Raw genomic sequence first — 17,593 nt, 5'->3', positions numbered from 1 at the left:
CACACACACACACACACACACACACACAAATGTACTTGTCTTGTAACTACAACGACCTTTTAATAAAAAACAATAATATTCAGTAAATTAAATTACTTGAACAAATCACAATTATACTGTTAAACATTATCTAAACAATCACTTCGTATAAAAGAAAACTTATGTTGAGCAACAAGGCTGGGTGGGACATGCTGTCGGGCTGCAAAAAGTGCTTCTCTGACTTGAGATGCACATTTTCTATATGTTTGTTAAGCTTGCCTCTGTTTCCTGCTGACATTGTAATGATTGATTGCACTTGTGACAACCTAGAAAGAGCTGCGACGTAATCCTTCCGTCCCTCCTCAGTCCTCAGGCATACCCTCTCAAATCCAAGAATAACCAAACTTTTATGTTAGTGTTACGGTTGCATTGTGTGTAAATCGGTCGGTCACGCCGAGAGTGAAATGCTCATCTGCTACATTCTTAGCAACAGAACTAACCCAAGTTAATGATGCCAATTAGCACTGCGTGAGTGGACGTTATTAAAACCTCACTCTTCTGAACCTTGAAAGTCGCTGACTTTGCGGCCCGTGCTCCCAAGCCAGTGACGCGGTGATGATTCAGCTTCGAAGCTTGGGTAGGTGAGCCTGGGACGGTGGAGTCGCTGCCATGTGAAAGAAATACCCACACATCAAAATTACATGATAAAATCTGTATAGTTATAAGGAATGCTGGTTGTTTTTAAATAATACTCGGTATCATGTCGTAATATGATCACACAGAATTATAGGAAGGCGTCGCAAGTGCCTCTCGCGCACGGTGAAGCAGTGGGGCAAGATGGCTCAACTCCGATTGTGAACACGAATCTTAGATGAACATAGTAATTTTATTGTTAGTTAGAAACAAGGTCAGGGATGTAGCCAGTGCAAAATAACATTCATATGATATAAATCGATCAAATTCAATTGAGTAATTTCTCCAAGACCATAAATAGAACGGTGAGGGGTCGAGCCTGTACTGCAGTTTTTTAAAATTAGGTTCCAGCTCCCATTACCCAATCCCAACACATTTGTTTGATTACATTGGGCTGCATGAAAAAAAAGCAGAAACAAAGTAGCCAACACCATTTTATAGGGCAGTTTCCGATGTGCAAATATCGCATTAATTTTGTCTCTGTGCGCCCCTTATCCCTGCAGCAAATTGAGGTGAAATTTAGTCTAATATACCCAGTATGTTCAATGAATCCCTTGGATGTTCAGATATTGTTCTTGTTACTTAAAAGTTAGTAGTGTGCAGTGTTCCCTTGAAGCTGCATGGCTGGGCTAGCACCCTCCTGAGTCGCCTTGCAAAACACCGCAAAAACAAGAGCACATAGCATGCAACAGAAAAGCTGGAGCAATGAGTCAAAATAAATCATACCAATGTCTTCAGTGCAAAAAAAGTGATCTAGAAAACATTTGTTATTCTTTATTTTTTGATGCAGAGCAGTGTTATATGTGCTTGACTTTTTTATTTTGATTTTTAATAAGTTAATTTGTCAAACTGTAACTTTTTTTACTGATCGTAGAGCAGACAGGACACAACAGCGGCTGATACCACTTTTCGACCCCCGCCGTGTCACATGGACATGATTTTCGAATGCGTCCTGGGTATTCGAATGCATGTCTGTCAATGTTTACTCAAGAGCCACGTTTTATGGAAACCACAAAAGTTGAGTACATCACAAATGATGACAAATATTCAATTACAAGCATCTGCCCATTACATGAGCTTTCTTTTGCTTTCACACACACAATTAATGTTTCTGGATTTGAAGCTTGCGATTGCTTGATAGTTCGAGACCCAACTGGCATAGCACCTAATAGTATTTAGGATTCGAGATATATCACTGGATAAAGAGATAAGCATACCGCCTCGGTTATCATCATGCTTCCGGGAGATCAAGGGGGTCCTTTCTTAACAAAAAAAAAATAAATAAATAAATAAAAAACATGGCCGTGAACATGGCAAAGTATACATCCACACATCCAGTCTTAAATATTTATCATACATGGCAATTTTCCGCGGATTCGCGGAAATCCGCCGTTTTATTTCTTAAATTGATCATTTTTGTGCGGAGCGGCCCAATTCCCGTAGAATTGAAGCAAAAAATAAACAAAACCAAAAAAAAAAAAAAAAAACATGGCCGTGAACATGGCAAAGTATACATCCACACATCCAGTCTTAAATATTTATTCATTTAAATGGAAAGGATTTAACCAGACCCGCTTCACAGACGGGCTTCCACCCTCTGGGCTGCAGCTATTGAATATTTTGGTATTTGAATATCCTACTGAAAATTCTATTGATTAGTAGGCGGCTACACGCTGAACTGCTTTCCAGCCCATCGCAGGGCACACAGACAAATAACCATCCACACTCAGAATCACTCCTTGGGGCAATTTAACTTGTTCCATTAACCCACTATGCATGTTTTTGGAATGTGGGAGGAAACCTGAGTAAAACCTGCACTGGCACAGGAAAAAAAGGCATATTCCACACAGGAAGGCCAGGGCCAGATTCGAACCGACAACCTCTGCACTATGAGGCGGACATGCTCAGAAGTCGACCACAGTGCCACCCGAGATTAGGAAAAAAAAATGTTTAGTTAAAGAACAATTATAAATAGACAAAAGACGAAAAAAAAACATGTATATGGAACAAGAAGATTTCATTTTTACATAACATTTTTTTAAACTTAAATTTTAACTGTGCTATTGGCACACTATTTTCCTCCCTTGAAACGTAAGATTTTAGTTAAATCTCTTCCCATATATTTTGGTCTGTAAGACAAATTAAGGACAGAACCACAACACACTTGAGTAAGCCTGGTTTATTAAAAAGTGATCAGTTGTAACGGCAGCTGTGTTAGGTTTTTAGCATCAAAGTTTGAAAATGACAGTTTGTACTGTATTTTCCCGACTATAAGCCAGTACTTTTTTCCCCTCGCTTTGAACTCATGCGGCTTTTAATGTGATACAGTTTATTTATGAATTTTTAGTGATGAGGTTCAACCTGTCAATAGATTTACCCAAACGTTTGTCACATCTCTCCAATGTAATTACCAAATATCGCAGTGGGCAAATGAAACCGTCCTAAGTCCACCCTCATAATGAGTATTCACCATGTGCATATAGTGCACACATGGGCTGCCTAAATGCAGAATGTATTTGCGTAGCGGAACGCGTGGGTGGGTGTTGGAGTGAATATCGCGAATGTAGTAGAGTGAAAATAAGCATCTTGACTTGAGTTAGAGGGAACGAGTGCCATAAATACAGCCATCTCTGCAGTGCAACCCCCGTCCGTCTCTGTTGTTGGTATTGGCGACTGACTCCCACCATTGCAACTGTGACAGGAGCAAACGGTTAGCTACGGAAGACAGTGTTCTGGCCATGGAGCGACATCCCCTGCATTTCCCAAACACATAAATGGCTTTCCAAAAGCTGCACTGCCACAGACTTACGTGCACTGGTTGGTGGATTGCCCTCGTGTGGTAACAAGCGTGACTGAGAAAAGATCTGGGACGTCACTGTGTAGCCAGCTGCATTCAACAGTATTTCGGGGAAAAGGCGTCTACCAGTAGTTAAGGTGAATAAAAGTTTTTTTAAAAATCTCTCTGGGTGTTTCTTTCCTAATATGTCATGTTATAATGTGCAGACCCACGGCTATTGATACGAAGCGGCCAATGTATGTGCAAATTTGTTTTTATGGCTAAATTTAGCTGTTGCGGCTTTTAATTAATCAGGTGCGTTTTGTCGATCGTAAATTACGTTAGATAGACACATATGTGTGTATTTAAGTCAGTGCGTCTTATGCGCAACTTGCCAGAAATACACAAGCAGATGTAAACAGTAATGGCGAAAAATCTCAAGCCACCGGTCAGCTTTGGAGCAAGGAGGAAACAGATTGCTTTATCAATGCAGTGAGTGACATGAATATGTTTCTTTGGCAGTAGAAAGTAACAAGACATCTATTTACATCATGATGTTATCAGTACGTCGCGCTTTAGATCGTTATATTCCAACAGCTCACAATGACCATGTATCGTAACTTTCTTGACTAACACCTGCAAACCGCTGTTCCCAAATGTTTCCGAAACTATAACCCGAATATTGACTGCATGTAAACGTAGTTTGTGTGTGCTAATTAGGGCTAGCTTCCAGACACGACTATCCCTATGCCAGAAATTGAAACAGGTATCAGCCACAACGTGCTTTCCTTTTCTTTTGCCCTCGTGCTTCCATGAAAGGCGCATTTGCATCGCATCAAGTGTTCTTGGTGAAATGCACTCTACCATGGGGACTCTGTTGTAAACACCGCTTTGTCATGACATTAGCTACATGCCTCTGTTTAAGTCACCGTTGACCCAGATTACTACTACAACAGCCAGTCAGATGGCCAGCAGGAGCAGTGGGAGATGAGGCTATTCTTGAGAGGAAAAAACAAAACTGCAAAATTCATCATGGTGTCAACTATAAAATTAATCGTCACTTGGTCGTCGACATAGTCGGGACTCGTCGACTAATTTTGGCAGCATTTATTATCAGACGGAAACGAAAATGTATCGATTGATCACCATGTTTGAATTGGGTGGATTCATATTAAAATACCTTTGTCCTGTGAGACTTTTGTGAGGGCTACACAAACAAACGACTTCACTTGATTGATGTTACTGCACTATTTATAAGGCTGGCATTTCCAATTAAATAATAGTTTATGGAAGTCACCTGATTTTTCTCAAGTACTGTATGGCCTTATTTAAAAAAAAAAATCATACTTCTCCAAAGCTTGGGACTGGAATTGTTTGTATGATGTGTTATCTTGATTCGTTCTGTAGCAGATGGAAACAAGTCCTGGAAAATATTTTACAGGAAAAAAAGGGAGAACGCTGATGGTATCAAAGTCAAGTTTGGTGTTGTGACAAGACTATTGAAAAGACAGAAAAGGAAGAAAAACGTACTTATTACACATTTATGTATTTGTTTTCTACTACAATCCTGAATAGGAAATATGGAGTCATATGTATAATTTGCCACTTTCCCGAAAAGCATAAAGTGGAAATTGTCTTGGTTCTGCTTTTGTCATAGTGTAATATTGCTTACATCCGGTCATATACGCTTGTCCTCAGCCTGATATTAATTTCAGTAAGTATTACCGTGTATTTAAAAACTTGTTGTGAGTGTTCCTTTTAAGCGTAATGAAAGGTTACATTGGGTTTGCCACCCTGCTGTGTCGACAATTACAGTACAATGTCACCATTATGCCCTATTTGCTCACCTTATGCGCATTCACAGCCTTTATAAGTGCATCAGAATTGTAATGGATGAGCTGGCATTTAAGAAAATACAGACAAGAGGAATGAGAAGTCGTTCAATTAGAGAAAGCGGTTATTAAAGCCAAACTTGGAGATGTCTTTAACTCAAGTTGATTTGCTGCAACGTTCATGCCTCTATGTTTATTGTGGATGCATGCATGTGTTTTTGTTATCATTTGAATTACATGAGTTGTTGAGGTCGAAGGCTTGGGTTGTGTATATGTATTGTTGACCTTTATCATATTTGTATGTTTTGTGTTATCTTTTGTCAAGTTATGTATTTGACCTTTATCTATATTTATGTATGTTTTGTGTTATCTTTTGTCAAGTTATGTAGCTGGTTTCAAAAGAGAAATTGTAAATGGGACTATTTTGATCCCCCCCAAAACGAAGCTTGGCTAATGGTTTACTTATCTACATTGTAGTCTCAAACTCTTCTCCTTTTTTGCGGTGAATGGCTTGAGACCCGCTCTACAAACACTCACCAAGTTGCTCCTGCTCTTGTGATATGATTTGCGCTCGTAAATATAAAATATATAAAACGATTACAATTGTCGGCCCTACACATTTCCAGAGCAAATTGGGGAGCAACAACCATGCTTAACACACCCCACACCACCTGATAATTGGTAATCATAATTTTTTTATACACATCCAATAATTAGGCTCAAAATCGTCCTGATTAATGGTAACTTTGTGTGTAGTGCATGGAGCCAGAAAAAGGCCAGTTTAGATTGCGAGTGAGAAAAAGGCTTTTTTTTAAGTTCCTCCAGTCTGACGGGTTTCACCGTTGCTCGTGTATACCACCTTGTGTACACTTTAGGAACTTCAACTTTTCATGCTATACTTTTTGGACAGAAGACTCCTGGCAGGATAATCATACATAGCGCACTCACAAGATTTGGACAATGGCAGCCAGAATCTAAATCTGTGGAGCAGGAAAAGTGGTGTGAATCCTGTTCAGTATTATTTATGTCTTTGAATAGCCCTGTTTTTTTTATTTTTATTTTTTATGCTGCTTTAAGACTAACAAATGTTTCCCCTCTTTTCAGTTTTACAAGCATGTTGTCCAGAGTGTGGAGAAGTTCATACAAAAGGTTAGTTGTACTTACATGTAACCATAAAAATTGTAAATATCATGTAAAATATACTTACAAGGATTAAATTAGTTTCTAATCAAAATAGCAACCCCAACTTAAGTATTTTAATAGTGTGGTTGGTAACTTTACTGTTGCAGTATCCTGAAAACATTTGAATTTGACATAAAAAAGATGCAAAAAACAAGCTTTTATTTCCAGGTATTTACATAAGCATCTGATATGGAATTCAGAAGATAGGATAATTTGTAACAAAACATAAAATGGTGAACGTTGTTTTTTTTTTTTCTTCTTCTTTTTTAACCTTAGTTCTTGTCGTTACAGTGCAAACCAGAATACAAGGTCCCGGGATTGTATGTCATTGACTCAATTGTGCGGCAGTCACGCCACCAGTTTGGCACGGAAAAGGATGTCTTTGCCCCACGCTTCAGCAAGAATATCATTCCAACATTCCAGCACCTCTACCGTTGTCCCTCAGATGACAAGGTTTGACCGTTTGCCTTAAGGTTTTTGGTTTTTACTCTCGATGCAATGCAATCTTGTTTTGACTTTGATTTTCCTGTCACGTGTTTTTCCAGAGTAAGATAGTGCGGGTCCTGAACCTGTGGCAAAAGAATGCTGTTTTCAAAAGTGACATCATCCAGCCGTTGTTGGATATGGCTGCAGGGATTCCTCCTCCAAGCGTTACTCCCGTCATGTCGAGCAGTGCTGCCCCCGTGAACAACACCACACCTGGTCAGTCAGAGAACACAAGCTTGTTGTGAAAGTCTCTTCTGCCTTTATTTGACCTCTTTGTCTGTCTTTTGGCATCAAGGCACTCCAGCCACCCCGGCCACCCCTGCCAATATTGTTCAGGGACTTCCAGACTGGGCTTCCCAGATTACCAACACGGACACTGTGGCAGCTGTGGCACAAATCTTACAAAGTCCTCAAGGGCAGCAGGTTAGAGACAATACTGCTGTAATAGAGTTGAGGGTCTCTTTGAAATGATGAAGAATGTAGAACGCATTACTGCTACCATCCAAGTTTAGCTCGTAAATATATTGTGCCCATTCTTCAAAGTATCCAATTTTTTGTTGTTGTTTCTGTTACCAGCTTCAACAGCTCGTACAGAGCCTGCAAATGCAGCAACAAAAGCCTCAGCCTTCCTTGCTCCAGGCTTTGGATGCCGGTCTGGTTGTACAGCTGCAAGCTCTCACCGCTCAACTCACTGCAGCTGCCACTGCCAACAGCCTCAACCCCCTTGAACAGAGAGTCTCCTCGTTTAACAAGGTACTCCTGGCGCTTTCAATGAAAATCTAATTGGAATGATTCCCCCCTTTATTGTTTGAGTTATATTCCCAGGCCACCCACAATAAGTGCAGATCTGCTATCTAGAGATCATGTAACACTTTATACCCCCACATATGCCCCCTCACACACTTTCAACACATTTAAGCATATTAAACATACTTTTTAAAGGTATTGTAAACATATTTGAGCAGACGAAAAATTTGGAAACATCCTTGCCTCGCTCCGCCAAGCGAGTTCAAGTGCATAAGCAAGCCCCTCCGCATGTTTGGTTGTGGCTGGCTGGAATGCGCACTGCATCTGGCACAGTGCTCACAGGTAGCATATAAAAGGCGTATAAAAATATGACAAATCACATATTTGCGCCATTTTGCATGATTTCCGTGATACAAAATTTCCCGGATATATTGAGCTCACTTAATGCAGGCCATTTTTAGATCCTCCTTTACCCTCCCATGTGAAAAAAATGTAAAATACATTAAAAATACACCCAAGAAATTCATGTGTTTTTCTCGGAAAATCTGAGACATACTATACTGAGTGATGACTTTATTTCTTTCTCTTTTTAATGGGACCGGTGTAATGCCACCTTCTTTCTTTATTTATTATTCTTATTTTTTTTTTTTCAGAAGCTGTTGGGGCAGTTTGACTTTGGGAATGGGTCTGACCGTGGTGAGGAATCTAAGAAGGAAACATCATCCTCTCAACTGTGAGTTTATGGCGTTTTGTCATATAGAATGATTTCCCTGACTACATTTGACTGTGCCTAATCCAATTTGCTGACCACTTTTGCAGGCCCATGGTGTCCGAACCCATCAACAGCTCATTGTTCCACCAGCTTGCTGAGCAGCTACAGCAACAGAACTTGGAGCAGTTTCAGAAGCAACTGCTGGAACATCAGCAAAAGGTAGTTACACGCAAAAATGATAGAGGGTGCTGTTGTAATTGACTCATTAGATGAGAGTCAATTACAACAGTCAATAACATCGTTAGATGTGACACAGTAAGAATAGTTAACAGATACGCTGATGATCAATTTCTGTAGGCTATGAGCATAGATGGACAGGACACGCTGTTTGGACAAGACAACGCTGTTACTCAGGCTACCAGTCAGCCGCAACTTCCTGAGCCAGACAATAAGATGGATGACTCCATAGACAACCAGCAACAGGTAATAAAAGGGCAATCTGACAAGTCTACTTGGAAGTTTGAAATGTATTTGATTTTATATGGATGATTTCCCACTCACATTGGCCACATTTTGGCTCTTTCAGACAGTGATTCCCAACCACTGTGCTGACATAACTATGCCATGAGAGGTTTTAGAGACTATTTACTACACGTAATGCATGACACATTTGTCCTTCCCGATGACACAATGTGACAGGCAAAACATTTAAATGCTCTTCCACAAGTTGGCAGATGTAATTAATTTAAATCTGTGATGAAATTGTAAAATATGTCTTGGCTCATTAAAGGTTGGGAAACATTGCTTTAAGGATACACCTCTCGCTCTCTCTCTCTTTCTCTCTCCCCCCTCTCCCGCACTCTGCACAATTATTATCATTGGCTAGATTTAGCTGTAGATCAACGCCAACCTCTAAAGGAGCAATGTGGTTGGTTGGACATGTAACACAAGCGTGGCAAGGTCACGCGACTGATATCGTCCCAATTTTGATGGTCATATCTTCAGTGTTCATATGTCGATGTCGATACAATAATAGGGGCAACACACAACAAATGCATCAACGTTAACTGAACTGTGTTGAATTGATCCTCAAGGACATGGATCTTGATGAGGGCCCTGATGGAATAGAAGAGGATAATTTTGAAGCAGAGGACAAAAAGGCAGTAACAGCACGCTCCAGAACACGCTCAAGATCACGTTCTCGGTCAGTCAAGACTCTTGACAATCAAAAAAATATGCTGTATGAACATTTTCACATATTACAATTGTTAATCTTGTAACACAGGATAAATAAAAACAGAAAATATCGTTGAAAACAATCCCATTGCCTATTTTGCTCTGTCCTCCAGGTCTCCCAAAAGAAGAAGGTCCAGGTCCCGCTCTGGCTCTCGGAAGCGTAAGCACCGTAAGCGGTCGCGGTCACGCTCCAGAGATCGTAAGAGGAAGACAACACGTTCGTACTCAAGTGAAAGACGTGCCAGAGAACGGGAAAAGGAGCGACAGAAGAAAGGACTGCCCCCTATACGATCCAAGACTTTAAGTGGTAATTAAACAGCATTAATCGTTTAAAATGATCGAAATAATTTGGGGTCAATACTAATTGTTACTATTTGTAACCTTTCGATAGTGTGCAGCACGACTCTTTGGGTTGGCCAAGTGGACAAAAAGGCTTCTCAACAAGACCTCACAAACCTCTTCGAAGAGTTTGGCCAAATAGAGTCAATAAATGTAAGCGATTTCCTCTAACTACAGCGTGATAGTGTCATCTGTCACGTGACCCTCCTCCCCCACATTTCACAATTCGATGCACCACATATTTGTCCTTTTTATTTTAAGAAATGTAATATGTGTTAGTTATTGAATGGACATAGGTAGGTTGAAGTCTTGCCATGTCTTGTCATTCTTAAATTTTCTATCTATGACCTTTCCTAGATGATCCCTCCAAGAGGCTGTGCCTACATCTGTATGGTCCACAGACAGGATGCCTACCGGGCACGACAGAAGCTCAGCACAAGTTCCTGCAAGATTGGCTCCAAGATCATCAAGGTATACTTTGCTGCCCGTATTCTGTAATTTGATTGAATGCAATGTCATTTTGCCCATAGTTTCTTTGTAATTTAATTCTACATTGACCTCGAGCAGCGGAACCTTGCACGGCTTGATGTCTTTTATAGATTGTGTCTTTGAAAGGTACTTTGTTCTCTACCCGCCATCATTGTGCTTTTTAATGCAGATTGCTTGGGCCTTAAACAAAGGAGTGAGACAAGAGTACAAGCAGTTTTGGGATGTGGACCTTGGAGTCACCTACATACCTTGGGAGAAAGTTAAGGTGGATGACTTGGATGACTTTGCTGAAGGAGGAATCATTGATCAAGAGACTGTCAATGAAGGTGAAATTTTATTCAGTATTTGTCATCCGGCAATAGAATCGATGGACTCAGATATGAGTGTAGTCAGTTATCCATACGCCGTAATACAATAAAACAAGCAATAACCAAAACAAAATACAGTACTTCTAATGGTAACTGAGCATCTTCTAACATAACTGCACAAACTAGTTCACTGTACACTGTTCATAACATTGAATTGTCATGTCAATACAACAAGAACCCCCCCACTATGATCAAGAATCCAAAAATATGTCAGGCAGTAACACCGGACAGAATGAGAGGAATAATGTATATCCCAACTGTATGATCAACAAATAGATAGAGCCCAAATAGCAAAATTCCTGTTAGAATTAGTGCTCATTTTAAATGCATTGTGATTTGTGTTACCATATGTTCCGCACTATAAGGCGCACCTAAAAGCATTCCATTTTCTCAAAAGCCGATAGTGCGCCTTATAATTCGATATGCCTCATGTATGGATCAATATTCTGATTTTAGACGTAGTATTTTAAATGTTCTGTAAAGCGCTTTGTTACAGCTGCAGCGGTTGTGAAATCTCTCTATTAATAAAGATGTGTTGTATTGTATCCATCGAGTGGATGCATAACACAACCACAGCTACTACTGTGGCTTCTATTCTATGTGCCTTTTAGTGCGGTGCGCCCTATATATGAGAACGGTTCTAAAATAGGCCATTCATTGAAGGTACGCCTCATAGTGCGGAAAATATGTTTTTTACACACACGCACACACATTAATTTTGTTTAACAACAATCAACCTTTGTTTCTTCAGAGTGGGACACAGCTAAGAATTTGGAAGCAAGCAAAGATGTTTTAAGCCAACCACTAACCAGTGAGACAACAGCAGCAACAAAGAGTGAAAGCTACAACCAGCCAGTCACCATGATGCCGGTTCAGGTAATAAAGATGCTGACCATCACAGAACTTATTGCGATACCATTTGATCATTGTTGACATCAACCCCCCCCCTTGTGGGAGCATCCTCTTGATTCTGTAATTCTCCCACTGTCCACTTCGGTCGCAAAAGTCAGAAGAGCTCCAAAAATGACAATACTGAATGAAAATATAAAAGTTTTGGTGGCAATCCAGTTTAAGTAGTCATTTTCTAACTGCTGTTATCTCTCCTACTCAGCTACCGGTGGCCCAGGCTGTTCCTGGTGCAGTAGGCTTGGTGCCTCCTAACTTCCCTGTCAATATGAGCATTCCCCCACCAGGGTATGGGCCGCCCCCACCATTCCTAAGGCCCGCCTTCAATGCCTCACAACCCCCTCCAGGTAAATATTTACAAACTCTGCTATTTGAAGAGCAGGCATACAGTGATGTGTTCCAGACACACATACGATGAAAATCAGTGATATTGAAAGACCATGCATGGTTTTACACCTCCCACACGCTTTAAACCTAACAAAACACACTTTTTCAAGTACAGACGTTCCCCGACTTACGAACATCCGAGTTACGAACAACGGTTTATACGAACATTTTTACGGGTATGTCGAAAAAGAAAAAGTTAGATTTTGTATTGCGCGCCTTTTTCCGAGTACAGTACAGGTACTGTATTGCTTCTTCCCGCCGCTAATACCGACGTGAGGCTCTGTGAGAGCTCGCCCAGCATCCACCCCGAATCCGGCTTCCTCTGCCCAGTTGTTAAATATCTCGTGCATCCATTATTCAATATGGTTGGTGAAAAGCGAAAGGCTTCTAGTGAGAGTAGACGTGTAAAGAAGAGGCAAGCCATTTCATTTCAAATGAAAGTGGCAATAATAAAGAAGCTTGATGCGGGTGAGAAAATGGGGAGCGTTGCATTTGCAGACAACATGAATCGTTCGACCATCGGTACCATTTATAAACAGAAAGATCGCATAATGGAACACGTGAAAGGTGCAGTGCCGATGCAATCGACGATAATTAGCAAGTAAACATACTTATATAAGCCTTAAACATACATTCCATACAAAATATATAGCACTGAAGCAACTTACGAACGAATTCACCTTACGAACGATCGTTCGGAACGTATCTCGTTCGTAAGCTGGGGAGCGTCTGTATTCTTTAGCACCTGTTCTGGATTTCTCGCTTGAGTAGTTCTGAAAATGCGAGGCAAATCATGCTGTTTGTTACTCACCGTTGAAGTTTACACATTGACACATTGACTCATCAAAAAAAACGTTAAGATTCCTATCTTCTCGTCCTCTCATGTGTTGCACAGGTGCACAGGTTTTATGCAGGTAGCACAGAATGTAGCCATGGCCGCAGAACCAACTTGTAAGTGTTATTTACGTGGTAGCACTTTGACTCATGCAAGAATGTAACAGTCATTCCGAGCAATGTTTCTGTGATCCTCCTGCAGCTCTTGTGCCGCCACCAGTAGCAACCAGCCAGGACACAGTGAAGGAATCACCATTCAGCTCTATGATCCCAACAACCAGCGCTATGCCTGGTGGCTTCATGTCGTCCGCTATCCCTGGAGCCAGTGTGTTTAATGCGGTGGGAGTTCAAAGTCAGCAGCACTCGAGTGACAAAATGCCACCTTCCGCCAAGGGTTTGGACGGAACAGCGGAGCTCACGCTTCAAGGTGGAGCCACATTAACATATATGATGATCGATGAGTCGACAAGTGTGGAAGGTGACTTTAACATGTATCTTTTCTCCTCCCTAGGTATGCATAATGCAGTTCGCAGTGGAATGGGTCTCCTTGGCGTTCACCCTTCAGCCCCCCTTGCCCACCCACTTCACCAGCCTGGAATGGCGGGACAAAGAATGCCTGCAATGCTGCCGCTTGACGTGCGTCCTAACCTCATTCAGCCCGGGGCCACTGCTCGCTTCCCTCTCCTCCTGCCGCAGGGACCTGGCCAGCAGGCTGGTAGCCACCTCGATGGTTCCCTTCAGGCTCAAGCCCATGTCAGGCCTCCATTCTCTCAACTTGACCCCTTTCACAGGCCCCCTCCCCAGACAAATGATAACCTATCCAAGACAGAGGAGTCTTCTTCGGGGGCTGATGAGGGCAAAGACCAGGACTACCGCTTCCCCCCAGTGGAGAAGCAGAGTACAGGTCTGCTGAGAACACCTCCGCCCGAGCATCGGGCGCCCCATGGTGGTGGTGGTGCTGGTGGTGCTGGGGGTGCTGGGGGAGGAGGCAGCAGGCCCCCTTTGCTGCAAACACCAGGGACTCAGCCAGCCAGAGGCAGTCTGCTTGGACGTTTGCAAGCTCTTGCCGGTTTTACCCCCGATAATCAGTGGAACCAGTCGAGGGGGGACTTTGATGAACGAGACGGCATGGATCGCCCCAACCCGGGACAGAACTTCCATAATCGCTTTGACAACCGTCCCGGAAACGTTGCTTCCAAAAATGTTGGCGGTCAACAACCGTGGAACCGCAGCGGTGGCGGGGCAGCCACTTTTGAAAGTGACCTAGATGAACGAAGATCCCAATGGGACAGGCAAAGAGACAGAGACGAGAGAGAGTTTGACTTCCGGAGGGAAATGAACGGGAACCGTCACAACCGGGAGCGGGATAGAGACAGGGAGCGAGGGCGAGACCGTCCTCGTGAGAATGACAAAGACCGCGATAACGACCGAGAGCGGGAACGCGGCAACTGGACACCTGTTCTCCCCCTACCAACTCCTCTTCTTCCGACGCCATCGCTCAACCCCAATCTGAATCTGAATCAAGGGAAGCTGCTTACCCCGCTCAAATTGAACACCCCCATTCAGTCACGATTCCAGTCCCCCCTGTTGTCTCAAGCTCAGGCCAAAGCGCCTTTGTTAGGTCAGCATCAGCATCAACCTCCGCCTCCTGTCCACTCACCAGAGGCCAGAAAGTCCAGCCAAGCGGCTGAGGTGGGTCCACGTGGAAACATAGGCCCTTTGCTCGAGACCTCTCAATCCCAATCCCTGACCTCAACCCAGCCCGATAACAAGGCTCGGACCCCATTGCCCAGCTCCCAAGTTGAAACCCGGTCATCACCCCAGCCAGAGACCACTCTGCTCCCTGAATCACTAGCGCAAGCCTCGGGCCAGGCCTGTCCCCAGACGACCAAGTCCTCAGACACTCCGAGCCAGGCATCTCCTGTCGGCTTCACGCAAGCTGTCAGCCCCCCTGAAGAGATGACCCACTCTCTGAGGGCACAGCTACGCCCACAGGAGGAGACTGAGGAGGTCGTAAAAGAGAAAGCCCCCTCCCCCAAACCCCAGTGGCTCAATGGAGCAGAGATGGACAAAGAAACGGCAATCGGGCCCACGCCGGATGCCTCTCCCGAGCCCACCGAGTCTGCACTTCCCGAAAGCAAAGCCGAGCAGGAGCAGGCTGCGCCTCCTCAGGGCGTAGACATTGTACAGAGTGAGCCCGTGGAGCAAGCTGCGAGTGAGCCAGTGCTAGTCACTGACACAGACACTGAGGGGACATAATCATCACTCAGTAGGTAACAGATCATTTTGTACAGTTGTCTCTTCTTCTCTGTACTCATGTCAGCAAAGCATCACCACCACACGGGGCACGGCAAATAACGACTCACAAAATAACATGTACTTAAATAGAGAGCTCCTTCGTGACTGACACAGAGAACCTTATGTTTGTATTTTGTTTCCTCTTTAAGTTGTACTGCCACCACATCAGATTTTATCAATCGAACCTTAGTGAATTTTATCCGATCGACTACCCCAATTTTTGTCGATGAGGGGGGAATGCCAAACCTTCCTATGGAAGAAAGGATGACATCAGGGCTGTTCAGCAATGGATTGTTGACTGCTCCGCAATGAATACGATTGCACACTACATTTGAAAATTGCAGTTGCGGGCTCATTGCGGACACCTCCTTTTAAAGCGCTGCTGCAAAGTTTTAGTGAATGCTTTTAAGGTATCCTGTGCTTTTTACACACACATCTCAGTCTGCCAAAACAGTCGGACCATTCCTCCTATTCAAATTGGAACTATTTGAAATAAAACCATGAACTTGTTGTATCCCCAAATCAGTGTACGAGTATGTAATCTGTTTCTGACCATACAATGAAGCTGAGCAAACGATAACACAGCATGGGGAGGAGCAAAGGATAAGAAAATGAACAGAGGGATGTGCTGGATGTCAGGTGCATATTGTTGTAGTGTGAAATAAACAATTGTCTCCTTAAACACATGCTTTAGGACTGCTTTTCTGACCCAGGACCACTGGAAACACTTCTTTACACACACACACACACACACACACACACACACACACACACACACACACACACACACACACACACGCTGTGTGCTGTCACTTCAGACATTTTGATCTTACTTGGAACTGAAAATGCAGCTATACCATCCATCCACAGTGCACTTTGGTGGATGGGAATCACGGGACATAGTTTTAAATTATGGATGACTTCAGCCTGTTTTGTGCTTGGTGACTGCTGCAGATGATTGGATTGTGCCTTTTTGAACGGACTCTTTTCAATGCTACTGTGCGTTACACACCAAACTGTGCGCGCGCACTACGTGAACAGAATTAACACACCCTTCCTGTGTGGTAGCTGGAGAGTTTGTACAGCACTTATCCTAGAAGAGACTCTATATACTTGTTCTGTGCATGCAGCCTTGTAGCCTCCTGTTGTGTTTATTTCATGCTTGTAGTGCTTCTCTGTTCAAGCACATCCCTGGAGATGCTTAGGCTACTGTTCCACTGCAGGAGATGTGATATTAAATAAAAGTTGAAGGTGCATCAGATATTGCTACTTATTTTTTTTACTGTCATGAGTCTAGATGTTAGGGAGCAGTCTCTTAGACAAGCCAGCGGAAATTAGCATTGATGGTACGGTAACTACAAATCTCCCACCAACTGCTACTTTAACACACGGAGCAGCAAGACATACAAGCAGAGTTTATAACAGTATTCACAAGTAGATATTCCGTGCCTTGTGGGAGTGACGATTATTAAAATGGCAAAAATGTGGTAATGTATTATACTAAAGTAAGGGTCCGTCCATGTTGTGCTATTAATTTTCCAGTAGATCTCGGTGTTGCACAGCAACTCTAAATTCAGACTTAGCTGTATACTGTAAACCCCACCCCCCCAAAAAAAACTATAGCATCAAAATCCGTGATGTAGTGGCGATGTGTATTTGCACTATAATACTGCTGTGATCCTCTGTTAACACCCCAAAATAAAAATGGGGAGAAAAAAACCCACCACCACCACCTTGCATAGAAATTGGGGACGTTCCAATTACATAATTTTCAGTTGATTGGAATCGGGGTAGCGGGTTTATTTAATTTTCTTTATTAATTTACTTATTTATTTTTTTATGGCTACAAAGCAATAAAATAATCTGGTGGTACACAGATGTTGCCAAAAGGATGCAAAATTATACATATATATATATATAGAGAGAGAGAGAGAGAGAGAGAGAGAGAGAGAGAGAGAGTTTATTATTGCCTTTTTATATATTGCCTTTTGGCAATATTTGTGTTTAAAGCTAACATGAAGCTAGCAGCATGTAGCAATGATAATATCTGCAGTGTGGAAATATATTTATGCGGGAAGCGGCGATAGTGCAAACAGCAGAAGGCATAGAGCTTATTTAACTAATACCGCACCTGAACAAACGAGCCACCCAAAAGGGAATTAAAGGTTTTACTTGGTTTAAACCAGTGTTCCACAAGCCATATAAACGCTGTCATGTCTACATAGTTTTGTTTAAAAAGAAAAGAAAAATTTAGACAATTTGTAAGCACGTTTTTCTCTGACATATTGGATCGGGTGTTGGTACTGGCAGATCGTCAAAATCAGGTGAC

At 42.5% G+C, this 17,593-nt stretch overlaps 1 protein-coding gene across 1 annotated transcript in view; it reads left to right on the top strand.

The window, feature by feature from the left end:
• scaf8 (SR-related CTD-associated factor 8) overlaps nucleotides 1-16,525 on the top strand; it is a 29,102-nt gene extending 12,577 nt beyond the window's left edge. The window contains exons 3-20 of the mRNA XM_019887115.1: nucleotides 6,385-6,429; nucleotides 6,754-6,915; nucleotides 7,008-7,164; nucleotides 7,244-7,371; nucleotides 7,525-7,701; nucleotides 8,349-8,428; nucleotides 8,515-8,626; nucleotides 8,765-8,890; nucleotides 9,502-9,611; nucleotides 9,757-9,950; nucleotides 10,035-10,135; nucleotides 10,340-10,453; nucleotides 10,641-10,797; nucleotides 11,591-11,715; nucleotides 11,951-12,092; nucleotides 13,036-13,083; nucleotides 13,169-13,393; nucleotides 13,478-16,525. Coding sequence (XP_019742674.1) covers nucleotides 6,385-6,429; nucleotides 6,754-6,915; nucleotides 7,008-7,164; nucleotides 7,244-7,371; nucleotides 7,525-7,701; nucleotides 8,349-8,428; nucleotides 8,515-8,626; nucleotides 8,765-8,890; nucleotides 9,502-9,611; nucleotides 9,757-9,950; nucleotides 10,035-10,135; nucleotides 10,340-10,453; nucleotides 10,641-10,797; nucleotides 11,591-11,715; nucleotides 11,951-12,092; nucleotides 13,036-13,083; nucleotides 13,169-13,393; nucleotides 13,478-15,225 — 3,951 coding nt within the window. The 3' untranslated portion in view covers nucleotides 15,226-16,525. The remainder of the gene's footprint in view (nucleotides 1-6,384; nucleotides 6,430-6,753; nucleotides 6,916-7,007; nucleotides 7,165-7,243; nucleotides 7,372-7,524; nucleotides 7,702-8,348; nucleotides 8,429-8,514; nucleotides 8,627-8,764; nucleotides 8,891-9,501; nucleotides 9,612-9,756; nucleotides 9,951-10,034; nucleotides 10,136-10,339; nucleotides 10,454-10,640; nucleotides 10,798-11,590; nucleotides 11,716-11,950; nucleotides 12,093-13,035; nucleotides 13,084-13,168; nucleotides 13,394-13,477) is intronic.
• Nucleotides 16,526-17,593: the final 1,068 nt, after the last annotated feature.

The sequence above is a fragment of the Hippocampus comes genome, unplaced genomic scaffold (genome assembly GCF_001891065.2).
Source record: "Hippocampus comes isolate QL1 unplaced genomic scaffold, H_comes_QL1_v1.1 scaffold176, whole genome shotgun sequence".
NCBI lineage: Eukaryota > Metazoa > Chordata > Actinopteri > Syngnathiformes > Syngnathidae > Hippocampus > Hippocampus comes.
This window is presented reverse-complemented; position numbering and strand designations above follow the sequence as displayed.